This window comes from Mastomys coucha, unplaced genomic scaffold (assembly GCF_008632895.1).
Source record: "Mastomys coucha isolate ucsf_1 unplaced genomic scaffold, UCSF_Mcou_1 pScaffold23, whole genome shotgun sequence".
NCBI lineage: Eukaryota > Metazoa > Chordata > Mammalia > Rodentia > Muridae > Mastomys > Mastomys coucha.
The window spans coordinates 53,284,154-53,302,017 of record NW_022196906.1 but is presented as its reverse complement, the minus strand read 5'-3'; the positions used below and the strand labels follow the sequence as shown (position 1 = coordinate 53,302,017).

Here is a 17,864-nt window from a genome sequence, read left to right as displayed (position 1 = left end):
AAAAAATGCTTCTCTTCTCTTTTGTCAGGGTCAAATCTTATATGTCTATCAAAGCCTTACTATAAATGCCATTTTAGCTGCCAGTGTTCTTGGCTTCCAGCAGAAAGGAAATACCTAATGTCATTAAGTGTTATTTAACCTACTTTCTATATTATGTATGCCATGGTCATGTGATATACACACACAGTTCTTTCCTATTAGTCTGCAAGAAAGGGATATGTGTTCACTGTTTGTATCACTTATGTTGTAGAGCTTTGCCAGCATTGCTAAACAGTTACCATTTCAATATCAGTAGTCAGTGAGCGCTGTTGTTTAGTGTAATTTCTGCCCTTACTTTGTAAATATACTCTCTTAAATCAGTTTCTTCATCAGAGTTGTTGGCTTGTTATTAATTGTATGGATTTTATTTAAATATGATAAAGGATCTTGAGCATATATGTCTTAATACTGCCTTGGGGAATAACATTTATGAATATTGAAGACATGGCAAATAGCTTTAAAATTAGATACACCTTCCTGATTACACTAGCATCAATAAGGTTATTTGAATAAGCACGGCCATTTTAAGGATATTCAGGATATTTGGGAATCATTTGCACTTCAGACTTTTTCTCTTTCTAGAAGTGAAATAATGCTGATAGTAATAGGGAAATGATTCCCAGGCTGAAAGTAGGTGTCAAGTCTATCATTGTTTCTGTCATACAAACCTTGAAAAAAAATATATCTTTCAAGTTTTAAAACTCATGTTAGATTCTCACAAGACAATTTGATTTTTCTTTCAAATAATACATAACAAAAAAGTACATGCTATTTCAAGTAAGCACTATTGTTTTTTTAATCTTTTTTTTTTTTAATGTATATTATATCTTCATGTATACTTGCGTGCCAGAAGAGGGCATCAAATCCCATTACAGATGACTGTGAGCCACCATCTGATTACTAGGAGTTGAACTCAGGACTTCTGGGAGAGCAGCCAGTGTTCTTGACCACCGAACCATCTCTCCAACCCCCCCCCCTTTAAATTTTATGTGCATTAGTGTTTGTCTGCACATGTGTCTGTGTGAGGGTGTCAGATCTTGGAGTTACAGACAGCTATGAACTGCCATGTGGGTACTGGGAATTCAACCCAGGTCCTTTGGAAGAACAGTCAGTGTTCCTAACCACTGAGCCATCTCTCCAGCCCAAGTAAGCCCTATTGTAAGCATAGGATCTTTGAAAATTATTAGACTTTTTTCTACCTGAAAATCAGAATGTTAGAATTAATAAAATTTCTTTACATGAGCTTTGTTGAAAAAAATTATTCTTGTCCTGACAGATGTTTGTAAATTAGATTGTGACAGTGTACAAAGATGTTGCTCAGTAATCATAATTACACAGCATTATTCCTTTGCTCTAATTTTTGTCTCATTATCATACTTAAAAGAGGAATAATGATGAATTTTATTATAAGAAATCTATGTCACCTCTTGCGCACCTCACTGCCAAGCTGTGAAACTTCTCCAGCACACTGAGAGACACCATTGGGAGCACTGCATACAGCTTGAAGTCATAACTACCACATACTTTTCAGTGTCTCCTTTATGTGACACATTACTCTCAGGAGCAAATGATACGTGCATCTTCTCTTGTTCTACTACTGCTTTTATTTTTAATAAAGTACTGTGACTAATAGCTTCGTACAGTTGTTTCCCTGACTGAATACGAATGCTTTTACTCAACCTCTTTCATCTATTGGAGTAGTAGTTTTTTTATTGGATTCTAATTGTTGGTCTGTGCATCTCAAAAGCTTGCTTGTTTTTAATTGCTTCTTTTCAGCTGTTTGCTGTAGGGGAAATGAACTGTGCTTTCAGAATTATGGAATAGGACCCAGAAGAGAAATTATCAGGATGAGTACTGAGCTGTGTGAACTTTGATACACACAGTTTTTGTCAATTTTAGAATGGCATTTCTAACAATTTGGTTGGTTTTCCAATGGCACTTATAAAAACAGCTTATCTCTACCCTGATGGTATTGTGAAGATATTGCCTGATAGATACCATGTGAAATGACAGGGTGTCTTTTAAGATTTTGTTAGAATATGGTAGCATATTTACCAATGTGACAGCCCTACTGGCTTTACTCTTAAAATGGTGATGCTCTGTAGGGAAACTGTTCCTACATGCATTGTGAAGAATCTGCCTGTGATTGAGTGTTTCCTGTAACCATAGACAGCAGCCTGCACTGCCTAGCAAGACCCTGCCATTGTTTTGACAGTGCACTCATCTCTCTACTTCCAGACTGGAATAGAACACGATCATTCTCCTGCTGCCACAGCTTAAATTGGTCTGTGTCACTGCCACAGTTCTCCGAAATGATGTACCCTGAGCCCAAATAAACCTTTTCTTCCTTAGTTGCTTTTGACAGGTATTTTTCTCACAGCAACAAGAAAGGTCCTCAAAATACTAGGCAAGAGCTCTACAATTTACAGATGATCTTTGTCCTCAACTTAGGTGACTTTATTTGTTGTACTTTGAGGCAGGGTCTCCTTGTATAGGTACCCAGTCTAGTATGGAATCCACGTTCTTCTTCATGTCTCGCCTCCCAGGTGCTGACAGATATGTGTCAGCACCCCTCCCACCATGTGTGTGTGTCTGTGTTTTAACTGTAATCATCCTCTCCTTATAATGGGAATAAAATAAAACATTAACATCAAGAAATTAATAGCATGTCCTTTATCAAGCAAAATGTTGGCTAATTGGAGTTAGCCTTGAATATATTCTCTCATCTTAAAAGATACAAACTATCCTTGAAGCCTATACATCTTTTGTTTGTTGTACATAACTATTTATTATGGCTAGTACCATGATCCAGCATCTTTTATTACTGTATTACGTCTTTGAGAGAAATTACTAATAATTTTTACAACATTTTTAAAGCACATACATCTATAATAGAATATTGAACTTACTTCTGCAGTAGACAACCAGACAATAAACAAACTAGACAAAGAATATAGAAGAAATATTTTAAACATTTTGCAAGCATGCAAGGATCATGACCACTAAGATTAGTGAAATTAGCCCCACTTACCTGCCTGGAATACTTCCTGGAATGCTGCCCAGGGTGGGTAAGGGCACCCTTACATCTGGGAGCAGATCACCTAGCAAGGTCAGAGTCAGATGGAAGAGTTAGGTTTAGAACAGCAGTTGGAATTTATAGATCTACTTGAGAGAAATGTACAGGAAAGGAGCTCAGGAGAGTTGTAGGAATTCATTCTCCTCCAGCCTTTTGGATACCATGTTGCATTTATGTTCTGTCTGTCTCTTTCAATTTGACAGTTCTTTAGACTTCTGATCTTAAACACTTACAAAGTTTTGGTCAAAGTATATGTTCTTTCATTATCTTAAGGTTATGCTGATATGATTTTTCTTTCCTTAAGTACAAATGGGAAGTGACCTTGTAGTGCTTCTGTTTTTCAATACACCTTGCTGTTTGGTCATGTTAACCTTGATGTTACCTTGGTGTGACTTAGGTGGCATCTTCCATTCTATGCCATTCTGATCTCCTCACTTGAGTATAAATGTTCGGGAGGATTTTGAAGTCTCAGAACTCCTTTTACAAACTCTGGTATACTTCCTCCTATCCATGTCATCCCTGCTTCCAAATGTACTGACAGTTCCTCAAGATCAACTGATTTTTGTCTTTTCAGCCTGCCCCTTTCAAGTACTTAGGATTCCATAATTCTTCCATTAAACTTACTTTACTCTTATCTACCTTATTTCTTAATACATTTTGATTTATTTAAAATACTTTTTTGTTTAATACAAAATGGAATTTATGATGTCCTGGTGATTACTTGGGAATAGTTCTCAAGTCAGGTATGGTGGTGCATGTTTTTAATCCCAGCACTCAGGAGGCAAGCAGATTTCTGTGAGTTCGAGGTCAGCCTGGTCTACAGAGTGAGTTCTAGAACAGCCAGGGATACACAGAGAAACCCTGTCTAGAAAGACCAAGAGCAAACAAACTAACTAAAATTAAACCAAAAATAACCATCCGTGTAAGGAATAATAAAAGTGACTCTATGCTTGGAAATACTTTGTAGCGATTGGGAATCTTGAAATTCGTTTTTATTCAGATGTGGCCTCTTCAAGCCATATGTTGTACAAAAGTTTGGGAAGCAACATGTTTGGCATCATTCCATTTCCTTATTTATGTGTGTAACTATAAAGACATCTGTATTAGTCAACTTTCTCATGCTGTGATAGAATACCTGGGGAAACTACCTAAAGGAAGAAAGTTTGTCTTTGCTCATGCTTATCGAGTTTTAGTCCATGGTCACGTAACTGTTGCTTTGGGCTTCCTGTAGTGAAGTATTTCGTAACAAGAGTGTTAGCCGAGCTTGTTCACTTCATGACTCCTGGGAAGTTGAGGGAAGGGAGACAGGGAAAGGTTTAGGAGAGGCAAGAAAGGAGATCCCAAGTAATATCTCAAAGGTATAAAGATACCAACTACATTCTAGTAGAAATATTTGGATGTAATGGAAAGTGAGGGGACCCCTGCAGGTGTCAGACAGAAAGGCAAACCACATGAAAAGATAAGAATGAAAACCAGATTGACTTTATCAACCTGGATCAAACTTCTGGGAGTCTAATGCCATGTGGTTCATTATCAGCATGTTTAAAACATGGTGCAGTATGGGAAAAGGTTTCCAGGCAACAATCAGTCCAATTCCAGATGCACAATAAAACTTAAGATATTGACTACATAGAAATTCCTTTTCAAAGTGCATGTGACTATGAGGGTGATTTCCATAGATAAAAGGCCTAGAATCTAGTGTAGTCTCTGATCAATAGCATAGAGGTCAGCAGACCATAGGGATCTCCCCTAAGGTAATGGTCTAGAGAGGGGAGAATCTGGGGTAAACATTCTGTGATTCCTCTCCTAAGGATGAGTAATGGTTTAGAGATGGAGGAGTCTGGGATAAGCATTCTGGAACATTTGGGTGAGGACTGCCTCCACCGTTAGCAAAAAGGTCACCAGGTCATTAACAGCCCCCACTCTCAGCTTTCTGGATGGAGTGCAGGTATTTGATTCCTCTCCTCCACTGAGGAGATACCTCTTCATGATTAACGTTCCTGGTTCCCGTAATGCTTCTCTGGAGTACAGGCCCTCATGCCCTCTACAGGAAAGGAAAATGTTAGTTCTTCTCCTTCCAAACTTCTGCTTGTGTAAGTTGTTTTTATAATTGGCTCACTGTGTCTTTACAATAAGAAGCATGAAAGTGACTACTCAACATGGTTGAACAGCCGAGCAGCTTCCAGGCACAGAGGCCTTTCTGCAGTACAGGATCACGGCTGGTATTTAATCTAGGGTGCCCAGAACTGATTACTGTCTGGGAGAAAAGATTGCATGGTTAAGATTTAGAAGTGTTACATGCAAACAACATAGGATTTTTCTCCTGTAGAATTGTCAGATTGTCTAACACTGGGCTCCCATGTGTCTTTATGTCTCTCTCTCATACACACACACTCCCTCTTTTTCCCTCTCTCCCCTTCTTTCCTTTCTTTCTGGTGTACTTGCTAACATATCATACATGTGATGGTGTATGGAGCTGTACCTTTGTTGACATTCATGCATCCCGTAGATCTCATCCAATTCTAGTCAATGTCACCATGAACAAACCTGGGACTTACCAATATAATAGAGTTCTTTACATGAGGAAACTAAGGGCTACAGAGAAAGAACCTTTCCCAAGACACTCTTGCCTTTTGAGGGAATTTAGAAATTAAAAACACACACACAAACATTTTGTATTTCAAAATGAAATTTTAAATGTGCCTACTCACAGCTCACTTCACTGACTTAATTAGGTGTCAAATTAGAATAATTGGATCCTCTTAACCAAGGGCAACATGTCCAGCACAGAACTTCATGATCTCCACTTCAGAAACAGCTTCAGGTGTGTGTAATGTGTTAGTTACTTGAAGCTATTAGTCCCATATTGGCCTGTGTCTGTTGCTATAGACATGGACAGTGTGAACAACAAAGCTGAACAGCTCATTTTGTGCAGTGAGCCAGAAAGATCCAGAATACAGAATGAAAGGTATGTTCCATCACATAACAGTGTCTCTCTAGGCTGGGGATCAACTTGTAGAAGACTGTGAGCCCAGTGCTGAGGTTTTCAGGCTTATGCTATGGGAAGTTTTGGAGCAGAGTGCGTGATCAGGTCTTTGAACTCTCGGGAGTAAAAATTCTGATGGCAAAAGGACAACAAAACAGCATAATTTTTCAAAGAGTATGATTGCCTATATTTGGCCTCAAGATCTGTGGTTTCACTTAGGCTTTCAGCATGTGATGATTGATTAACATTTATAAAAGTCTTGGAGTAGTTTCCAGATGTTAATTTTGTGGAAGACTTAGTTAGGTTGTTTTAAAATCAAGTGTTCTGTGTAACAGAAATGCCCTAGAACTCTGTGAGCATTGCTATTTTATATTAGGCTATGTGTTTCACTATGTTTGTGCTTATAGCTGAAGAAAACTTGATAATGTTACATTTTAATAGACTAACTCTTCCAAGGAGTAGACATAAAAAGGAAAGAATAAATGGTTCCCAGTGACCCAGCCACACTGGAAGTGAAGTTTCCATTCTGCTGGCTACATTCAGGGCCTTTACACTAGAAGTCAGAGTTAGTTATTTCTCTACCGCTTGCTATGACCCAGGACACGTGATTCCATGTCCTTCAAATGTCATCCTCTGTAAGATTGAGACAATATGGCAGTACAGATTACAGAATTGTTGTGATGATTTCCTGGTCCACATAATGAGGCAGAGTTCCGTGTGGAAAGTGCTTAGATACCTCTAGGAGACTGTTTGCCTTATTGCCTACCACTTAATTCAAAACTGTGTAAGATAAGAGTGCTTATCTAATCCACTGGAGGCCCTGGACTCCATCTCCACAAATGGCAGATGTGGGAGAAACAAAGACTACAAATTATTTTTTCCTCTGCCTGTTTTTTACCAATTTCCCCAGGAATTTTATAGTAACTTTTTTTAACATGAGACCCTCTCTGAGGGGTGGGGTATGTGTGTGAGGGAGACTAAATGTGTACTTTTGTCTCTAGAAGGAAGATTTAGGTTGAGTACAAGGAGTAAAGTTTCTAAAATCAGAACTATCTAATAGGGTAGGCCACCTCAGGAAAAGCAGGTTAGCCATGGATGCTTAGTGTTTGCATTGCTTCATCTCTTGCACCCAGTACTGCATGTCTGTAGCTGTTTACATCATGGCGAAGATCCTGGTGGAGGATCCTGTTACCTATATTGTTTTATGTGGTCTTGGAATTTGGGGTTCGGGTTTTTATAGTGATATAGCTAAACAGATTGGCATAATGACAATTGAAGTGTAATTTATCAAGGTGAGAAAAGTTGTCACTTCCTTGGGTATTGCCAATGTGGATAACAGAGCTTAATATTAAAATTGAAAGTGTAGCTTTCTAATCTGTAAAGCTGAAAAAAACTAAATGAAGTCATATACCCCCACCCCAAGACTTTCCCCTGGGGTCCATTGTAGAGCGTAATGAGGAGTACCTATACTATAATCATTATAGATAGGTTTTTCCATATTTTGGTAAAGTAGAAAATACTGAGGTCCACCGAACTATGAGAGTTATATGCAGAGTTTGACACATATTGCATGCTGCTTTCAATATTAAGATTACCTGGGCACTGCTGTGTCGTCATTTAGGATGTGTTATTCTCAGCTGTCCTTTCCCTGTTCCTTATCCACAACCCTTATCAGATCAGAAAATCTGTTCCACAGCGATGTGTCTTGAATATCCCCATTAGTTTGCAGTAGTTACCCCGGCCTGCATGTTAGCCTTCAGTTTAATGGCCTTTTTTATGTTCATTCATTTTATTTTATTTCCCATCGTGGTTTTGTTTATTTCTTTTTTGTTTTTTGTTTTTCTGTTCTCTTTAAAAACCGTCGTGGTTTGCCCTTCATATTCCCCAATGTTTGCACATGACAAGATGTTGCCATCCCAACATTACCTCCCACTTCACTGACCAGTGCCACTACTGACCATCTAGCACCAGCCACAACGGGACCACTACCTTCAGCTCCTCGAGACGTCGTGGCCTCCCTGGTCTCTACTCGCTTCATTAAATTGACATGGCGTACACCTGCATCCGATCCTCATGGAGACAATCTCACCTATTCAGTGTTCTACACCAAGGAAGGGGTTGCTAGGTAAGTGCTGCATGTAAGATGCCAGTGGACTGCATCTTCTTACACCTTGCCTGGTCATGCTCACCCTATCTTATTGTGCAGGGCTTGTACCAATTTCAGTCCAGAAAATAAGATTGTTGAAATATGTCTTCCTCAGTGTTATTTAGGGCATTATATAAACTCCACACACATTGTAGGCCTAGCAGATAGAGCTGTTTAGGTGGAAGCATTCAGATAAAGCCTGGACTGTGCCTGGTGTCTTTTGATTACTGATCGTAGTGCAGGGACTCAAACAAATCAAATCAATATGTATGCTGAATAAACATTGCCACCGAAGCACATCTCTGACAGTAGAACTATATACCTTTCTCATAAGATTCATTCAACATAAAGTGTAAAGATTAAAGTCAGTATCACTTATTAGTCAAGTGAATTTAATTTTGTACCAATAGGGTCTTTTTGATGTCAAAAGAGTACTTGGGAGTAATGTCCCTACAATGCCACTGTTGGTAAATTCCCTGGTACCTCCACCCACCTCAGGAGCTTACGCTGTTTACAGGAAAATGTCTAGAATCTCCAGACCGCTTCATCCCATAGCCTGGCTTTCTTTATTTGCGTATATACCCTCATTTTCCTTTCTTCTCAGGTAAACTCATTTTCTAGGGAAGCCCTCTACTTCTCAGTGGTGCCTCTGTTCCTAGTCTCTCTGAGTTCTTTCTCCTTTCCTCTTTCCAGCTAAAGCTGCATGTCTTATTCCTTCTGTACCAATTTAAGCCCCATTAAGCCCTCTCAGGGCAGTCTCCACTGTTACTCTCCATATGTATTGAAACCACTTATATTGACAATTATCTATAATAAGGAGAATAATTTAAGGTTGTTAGGTTGTTTCATGTGTATTTACATTGTTTTCCCCACCAAATTATGAACTCTGTGAAAGACCCATGTCACCTGCTGATGTTGTAGATTATTTTATTGTTCTCATCTTGGAGCCTTAACACTGGAAGTACAGTCCTACACCTGTGGTTTGCCTCATCACAAGTTGCAGTAATATACCTTTATCTTGATAGATTGGACTACTTGTCAAATAATGCTTACTGAAAACAGATTGTTTGAGATTTTACAAAGATAAGGAAATAAAGTCCTATACATAAAAAGATAGAACAGTACTAGTCTACTGAACATGAAAGTCATTAAATAAAAGGAAGTTTAGAGAGTGGTAAGTGCTGAGAACAAGAAAACTAAAAACTAAAACAAGAAGATAAAAAAGAAGAAATAAAACAACAAAACCTCCCAGAACCCACACTCACACCTCCAGAGTGGAAGGATGCAGCAGCAGCACGTGGGTCCTAGCAGGTTTCAGTGTCAACATCAGAATAACCTCTGGGTGACTTTGACAGCCTAATTGCAAATGTCATGTAAATTCACAGGGAAGAAGGCATCTGGTTATTCCTGTGCATAAGGCGCACTGTCTCTACAGCGGGACCTTTTCCTTCATTAACACTTCTGCCCTACATAGATTTCCCAAACATAATTATTCTTGGTTTCTTGTCATGCTCAGATAACACTCCTCCGGTCTCCCCTAAATGCCCACATACAAGTTTCTATTCACTTGTACACTGTATTAGACCCAGCTTATCCTAGTACCTTTTGTTAAATTTTTAGAATTTACATATCTGATGATGTCATTTGGGAGCTAGAAGTGGGCTGAGACATTTACAGTGACAGTTGCAAGGACACAAGAGTTCAGTTTCCATTTCTGAACTAAGGATTCTGACACCTTAATGCTTATCTCCCTGACTCAGAGCTTTTGGTAGAAATCAGTATGAGATTAAAAATAAAGCACACATTTGGAACCACATGTTGGAATACCAGTAAGAATTTGGGCATAATAAAATGAGAATGGATGATTTTAGACTTTTGAGCATTTGTGCCCTCTGTAATTAACAGTTTGTAGTTAGCAGTATTTTGAGAGCACTTTTCAAGTTTATAATAAGAGAAGGAAAAAGAATCCAGAGAGAGAGCAGGTATGTTGATTTTGATCCAACAGTTGACATCTGGATGAAGGTAACAGCAGTGACCTAGAGTGGGTAGGAAATGTGGAAAATATATTAAAGAAGATGCTTGAAGAGGCTAAGCTTTGTTACTTCATTACGCTTGATTTATGAAGGTATAAAAGAAGTCTAAAATGAAGTCTTAAACCTATATTGTGATTATTTTGTCTTATAATATAAACAGTTTATTTAGCCTTCTTTGGCTTATGTTTATCATCTTAAAAACAAGGATAATAAATTATTTTATGCAGTATAGTAAGAATACAGTGTAAGAATGTAGACCACTGCCTTACAGGCAAACTTCTCTACTTCTGCATTTAAAATTTCAACCACCAGGTGGCACTATGTGCCTTGGTCATAAGTAGTAATTCTGTTGGGCACTTAAATTGCATAATCCAGAGGGTCCTTCGATTGCCTTTTTTATACCTGTGTAGTATTTGTCCTTTTTACCATTTAAATGCCTTTATTTTAAATGCCAGTGCTTTTCTGATATGGCTATTAAATGAAAAGTTGAGAGTTAGTGTTAATAGTATTTTCAAGATGGATGAAACGTAGAGCTTTAGTCTAATTCTAGGGCTGCATATAATGGATACCAGGCCAAATCGGAGCCATTATTTTTATGATTCAGGAGCTAATAATTGAATGCAATTCAATTATTAATTGAATAATTGAATTGAAATAAGAAAAAAAATAATTGTTTCTGTATTTTAAAACAGGGTTTGTTTTGTTTTGGTTTGGTTTGGTTTTTGTTTTTTAAGTATTGTATAAGCAAGAGTTTTGCCTGTAAGCTTTACTGTCTGGCACTTTTAAGAAAAAGTTACCCAACCTGTCTCATTCTTTCATTAAATACCTAAAGAAAGTAGGGTTCAGAAAGAGCTAGTGGCTTGCTCATAGCCTCTTGACAGGCTTACAGCCCTACCATAACCAGAATTAGATCTCCTAGCTTCTTGTTCAACACTGTCTTAATATAAAACACACTTTTTTCATTCTCATTTGATTCAGCTGGAGAATTCAAATCTCAGTTCCATTGTAACTACACAGATATCCTGAAAATAGTCCTTTATGATTATCACAGGTTGCTGTTCTGAAATTGCCTTCTCTTTCTTCTGAAGAGAAACTTGGTTCATATAGACCAGTCTATCAGAGCCTTCTTAGATGGGTCTTTCATCTCTGAGAATCATGCTTATGACTGATAACAATGATTCTATAGAAATTTGTTTCAGGTTTTAATAATGTCACTGATTTCTCCCATTTCTCTACCTTTCAGAGAGGAACAAACAAAAAATACATACAATTTCAGCAATGTAATACTTAGGATCAGAAGGCAAATTTTAAATTCTGTATGTGTGTGAATCTCCTTCTGTGTGAGCATTCTGTCTACTACTTGTGGAGTGTGTAAGCCTGAATGAGACAGTCTTATACTTCACTTTCAAGTAAAATACTATCCCCAATTGTTTTTCTAGGAAATATATTGTTTAAAAATTTATATATAGGTGAGTAATAGCCTATGCTGTATAGTTCAGTCCTTCCCATTAAACAGAACAGTCATGGGTGATCAAAACAAGGTTTAGCTACCTCAAAGTATAAAAATTTGGATAAAAATTATTGCTAAACAATAATTTTTTAACACTATAGTATTCTTTTTAGGTGGCCTAGCCAACTACAGTGTAACAACCTCTGTAAATATTCTGTGGCCACTTTGTTTTTGTTTTGTTTGTTTTTGCCAATTTGGTTTTTTAAAAAAAATTTGTAGATGAAAATATAATTACACTGGTTTCCCATTTCCCTTCCTCCCCCGGCCCCCCCCCCCCGCTCTAACTCTTCTCATTGTCCCCCTTCCAATTCATGGCCTTTTCTTTGTTATGTTTTACACACACACACACACACACACACACACACACACACACACCCTGCTGAGTCGTATGTATGTATTTGGTTATAATCAGTGATATCAGTAATGTTTGAGCAAGATCACCCAAGCTTGCCAAGTATTTACAAGTATTTACAACTGTTCTGCCAGTCTTCATATACTGTTCTGCCTGGTAATGCTCAGTTTCACTTTTGAGAGTAAATGTGACTTAATTGACTTGATCTCCCAGGAGCTAAAACTATCTAGAGGTATGCTGTATTGATCAGTTTCTTTCCTACCCCTTCTTTATCCAAAGGGAGCGTGTTGAGAATACCAGTCAGCCAGGAGAGATGCAGGTGACTATTCAAAACTTAATGCCAGCAACTGTGTATATCTTCAAAGTTATGGCTCAAAATAAGCATGGCTCGGGAGAGAGTTCAGCTCCTCTGCGAGTAGAAACACAGCCTGAGGGTAAGTCTTTCACCTGCCTGTTGGCCACACCATGAGAGGGACTGTTTGGAGTCCTGTCAGCTTTTCGTCATGCATAAGGGCTTTAAGCTCTTTCTAGATGGGAACATGAATTTTATTGGACATAGCAAGTACAACGACACTCAGTGTATTTCTACTTTCTTTCATATTCATATTTTCCTGATCTTTTAAGGATTAGCTCAGAAGTCTTGTAGAACCTTTCTCTGATCCTGTGTATGTATATGATCCTAAGATACATCATCAGTTCACTCCTTAATTGCTTTTATTATGAACAGTTCCTACAATGTCTGTAATATAGTGCTTTGCACAGTGGTGGGTATTTAACTTTGTTGCCAGCTGGAGTGCCCTGTGTCAACATAACCTCAGTAGTTAGAACCTCTTTGCTTTGAATCTATGTTCTTTTGTGCTCAGTAGGATTGCCTCTAATTACATTTCTAAGGCTTTCTGTGACTAAGGTTAAGTGTCAGGTTGGCTTATACTATAAATGTCCTGTGTGCCTTAACTTTTGCTTATAAACTACAAGCCTGAGTTTATAAGAAATATCAGAATGTTTTTCCTTCTTGAAAACTTTTAACTGTTACTTCTTGCCATATTTTTCTCAAAATGGTCTCTAGTTAATTTGTATGGTACTTACACTAGCTTTTCTGTGTTTAGGAGCCTAAATAAAAGACTTTGTTTTAGTAGGGAGCATGTGAGATACATTTGTATCTCCCTGTCTGGGAGTTGAATTTACCAATTACAGAACAGAAAGAATTCAGGAACTTTGCCTGATTGATGGAATAAAGGCAACTTTTTAATGTTACAGCAAATTACTTATCCAATGTTTGTGTACCTCCTATGCCAAGTACTATACAAAGTACTAAAAACACAGAGATAGTGAACAAATAATGTCTGTTCTTGAGCATAAGCAGTAGTAAATATAATAAGGAGGCGTTTGGTCACAGTAGTGGTGATACTAAAATCATGAGTCAATGCTAGGAAAGAACACAGGGCCATGAAAGAGTGTCCAGAATTGATTTAAGGTGAATGCATTCTCATTGCAGAGGTAGGGGTGCTAAATTTCTTAGTTAACTGTGTTCAGATTAAGTGTGGGAACTATCCATTAGATTTCAGGCTCCATCCCCCTTTATTTGCTTTTAAGGGAGGCACCATAATTGAGAGATACTAGAGTAGAATTCAGAGCAAAGAAGAATTTATATAAAAATATAGAAAAAAAATCCCAGAAAAGATGGAGCCTGTGGTTGACCTTAAAGCATTTGACATAGCACAAGCATTCTTGGGGAAAGAAACTGGATGACCCAAATCCCAGAAATAGGATCAAACAGTTCACATGCAAAGTGAGTCATGACGAGAACGAAGGAAGGGCCACTGGGTCTGATCTGCTGCAGAGGTCTGTCCTGGGGCTGTGAACCTTCTGAAAATGAAAATACCTGTGTCTATATATACCTGCATTCCCCTTGGAAAATGACTATAGCTTTCATGAACATTTCAGACTTTGTGTTCAGATTGTTAAACCATTGAACTAAAAGAATCATTGTCAAATTTAGAAGTGAAAGAAAAGACATAAGGAGAAGTGGCTTTATTGTGTACCTACTGTGTGCCTTTCACTGTGTTGGGCAGTTCAGATATAAAGATTAGTAAGCCCTGAATTCTGTTCATAAGGAATTTACAACCTACTACGAGAGACAGACAGTTAAATACACAATAGTATGAGGTGCTACCATCTCATGGAAAGAAACTGAAATAATTAGTTGAAGAGCTTTGGTTAAGAAAGAGTAGTTGAATGAGGTTATAGGCAGGAGGAACAACTGGTTCTGATGCAGGCTTTTGGAATTTGTAACGTGACAAGAGAGATGCCAGCAGTGAAGAGGGGCATGCACCTCCTGAAGGTGTGGGGCATATGGAGAGGTATGGATGCTGAATTAGTCTTTGAAGAGTATTTTGCGATTTAAAATTTCTATTTGTTATACCATTGTACAGCTGACTTGAAAGAATCATTAGTGCCTTTTTAAAGGATCGTATTTGCTTAAGCTTAACCAATGAGTATATTGAAGGTGATGTTAAGGAAATTTGTTTTTCTATTTGTTTCTCCTATTTTGTTTTCCTCTCTCTTTAGTTAAGTTGGAAGAAAGTTTCCACAGCAACAAAAGTGTGACAAACCCCACCTGTCAGGCTACACAGGCTGTGCTGTTAACATTGAACAAATAGCGTGATTCAGGATTAAATAACACAAACAGCTGTTAAAGTGACTACATTCAGCTCTTTCTACATCTATAGCAAAACAAATCCCATGGCATAAAGCTGTTGTTTGAGAAAAAGTTTTTTTAAACATTTTTTTCCTTGTCCTTAAATCTAAAGGTGTCTATCATAGTGACATTATTGCTAGAAAACTTATTTTTAATACAGAATTTCTCCCAAAGTATAGAGCTGAGCAGCTAGCTAGGATCTATATACTATTGTGAAAGAACTCTTATCAGATGAAAAGAATATTCTGAAAGGGTTGATGTAAGAGCCACTGTAGAATTTAGATCCAGGGTCTACAGAGGACCAGCTACCCCACTAAAAATACTGTCCTCATCTCCTTACTGAGCTCCAGGAGGTTGTGTTTTAGACTAAAAAAATGACCAATTTCTGGCTCCACCATTATAAATTTCCCATGACTTGGAAAGGTTCTTAACCTCAAAATTCATGGGAATGGTAGTACTTTGCACCTCATTTTGTTAATGCTAAGATTAAATTAGAACAGAAAAGGAAAGAAGCATGTAGCATGTTAACTTTATTAAATGTTTGATTCATTGTAAACATTCAGTAAATGGTAGCTATTTCTGAACTTGATGCTATTTCTTTAATGGGTTTTATTGCCTTGTTGCTCTTCCATGGTTGTATTCACACATCCTTTCTAAGCATGGATCTGACTGTCATGCTCTGGTTCACTGCCTGTCAGAAAAATCTAAACCTCCTAGCAGGACATCAAACATTCCTCTCCGTCTAATTGTTGTTTCCAACATTATTTCTTCCACATCCATTCTGTGGTACAACCATACAAGTCGTATAACATTGTCTTCCCACTTATCCCCCTCATTGCTCCAATGACAAATAATCTTCTCCCAGATGTCTAAGAAAACCATTTATTTGTAATACCAAGAAATTCACCAGCTCTTCTCTTCCCTTCCCTAAGGAACCCTTCACACAGCAGAATCCTGTACTCGCTACTATTTCATTCCAGCCACCATATGAATCTGTCGGCATTTATTAATGTGCCTGATTCTGTGCTAAACTGAGAGATCTTTGTGAAGGGGACTTCTACCCATCCCTGTGTTCCCAGGACCTGCTTAGTGTTCAACAGCAGAAAGATCTCTTCCAGTGGAGGTTGCTCTTATGTGCTGCCTTGTCCCTCTACAAAACCAGAATTTGGGGCTGAAGAGGGCTCAGTAATTCAAATATTTATTGTGCAAGTCTAAGGACTTGAGCTCAGATTCCCCAGCACGCACATAAACCTAGGCACACACCTGCAACTCCAGCTAAGGGATTGGGGAAGGGAGGTTGGATCATCCAGCCAAGCTGAAACAGGTATGCCTCAGCTTCAGTGGGAGCCCCTGTCTCAGAGCATGGCAGTAGAACATAATAGAGGAAGACATCTGACACTGACCTCTGGCTTCCACACAACTCTGTGTGGTAAGAGAGTGTGGATATACACATGTACTTCTGAGAATTTGTAAATCACAAGAATTGTGTATTTTTCTTATTTTTAATAAATTGAAGGTACTTCATTTCTGGCTTGAGTTATGTAAAGGAGAATGTACATATCCTAAAAATCTTCAATCAAATAAATTGTCTTTTTAGCTTTTATTGTTTCTGAAACATGGCCTTTGTGACAGTATTGCTGAGAATGACTATTGTGAACTGCAGTAAATCTGATTATATCTTGATCTCTTGGAATTCTCTTTTTCAGTTCAGCTCCCTGGCCCAGCACCTAATATCCGAGCTTATGCAACGTCACCTACTTCTATCACCATCACATGGGAAACACCATTATCTGGCAATGGGGAAATTCAAAATTATAAATTGTACTACATGGAAAAAGGAACTGATAAAGAACAGGTATAAAGTGATATAATTTTTTTGGTGAACCACAACGGTTTCTCAGCAGTAGAACAGTTGCCTAGCATACAAGATGTGCTAGTACTGTAGCCTCCACCCCAAAATCTTACAAAGCTCTCTGGTTAGTTGAAGAAATCAAAGGTGAGGGAGATATATGTCTGAAACTGCCCCACAGTTTCACGAACTTGGGTTCTCTTAGGCGAAGGACCAAAGGACCTGAAATACAGGGTTCGAGATGCAAGAGAAAACACAAAGCTAAGTTGCGTCCCAATCAAGGCTTCGTACTTTACTTAGAATATCCAGACTATATATAGGTTAACAAAAAACCGAAACTGAATCTCTAGGTTGCATGATATTTGCATAACATAAACACTGCAGAAGTCAGGCACCAAAGTCCCCAGCAACTTAGAAGGTCTCCAGTCAGGTCCTTATCTCAGTGTGAATTTCCAGGCAGCTGCTTCAAGGAAGAACCCACAGTCTGCAGAGAGCTTTTGTCTTAGCTCCCCAGGTGGTAGCCTCCAAGCAGAGACTGCCAGAGTCTAATGGCTGAGCTGAATTGAGGAGGGAACAGCTATATAGGAAATTAAATGATGATGGTATCTATTTTGTTGTACTAAGATTTATTTTGTGGTTTTTACCAGCAAGGACTAGTAAGCATCAAATAATATTTCTAAGTAAATTACTGTTGTTTATAATTAACTAATCTGCTTTTATTATAAATAATATTCTGTAAGAGGGTTAAAACTGTATTATGCAGAGTTTGTTCATTTTGTAGCATTTCTTTTAGTTTGAGCTCTCTCTGTGTGCACATGTATATACAGATATGTATTCTATTTCATTCAAGGATGTTGATGTTTCAAGTCACTCCTACACCATTAATGGGCTGAAAAAATACACAGAATATAGTTTCCGAGTGGTGGCCTACAATAAACATGGTCCTGGAGTTTCTACACAAGATGTTGCTGTTCGAACATTATCAGATGGTGAGCTTTTTCCTTTGCAACAAAATACCATTCTTAGTACCTCTAATCAGTGAAATCATGTGCTTTGATGTAAAGAAACTTTTATTCATATCCCCATTTTACCTCTTTTTGTTGTTGTTGTTGTTTTGTTTTTTGTTTGTTTGTTTTTTGTTTTTGTTTTTTTTTTCGAGACAGGATTTCTCTGTT

General features: G+C 38.0%; 1 protein-coding gene across 8 annotated transcripts in view; it reads left to right on the top strand.

Annotated features, from left to right (window-relative positions):
• The window catches only part of Neo1 (neogenin 1), a 159,428-nt gene that overhangs the window by 93,092 nt on the left and 48,472 nt on the right, over positions 1 to 17,864 (top strand). For 5 of the 8 annotated variants that reach the window (XM_031344462.1, XM_031344456.1, XM_031344458.1 and 2 more), the window contains exons 8-11: positions 8,007 to 8,226; positions 12,422 to 12,576; positions 16,547 to 16,695; positions 17,540 to 17,678. In XM_031344462.1, coding sequence (XP_031200322.1) covers positions 8,007 to 8,226; positions 12,422 to 12,576; positions 16,547 to 16,695; positions 17,540 to 17,678 — 663 coding nt within the window. The remainder of the gene's footprint in view (positions 1 to 8,006; positions 8,227 to 12,421; positions 12,577 to 16,546; positions 16,696 to 17,539; positions 17,679 to 17,864) is intronic. The other 3 variants (XM_031344463.1, XM_031344459.1, XM_031344461.1) reach the window with 1 other exon arrangement.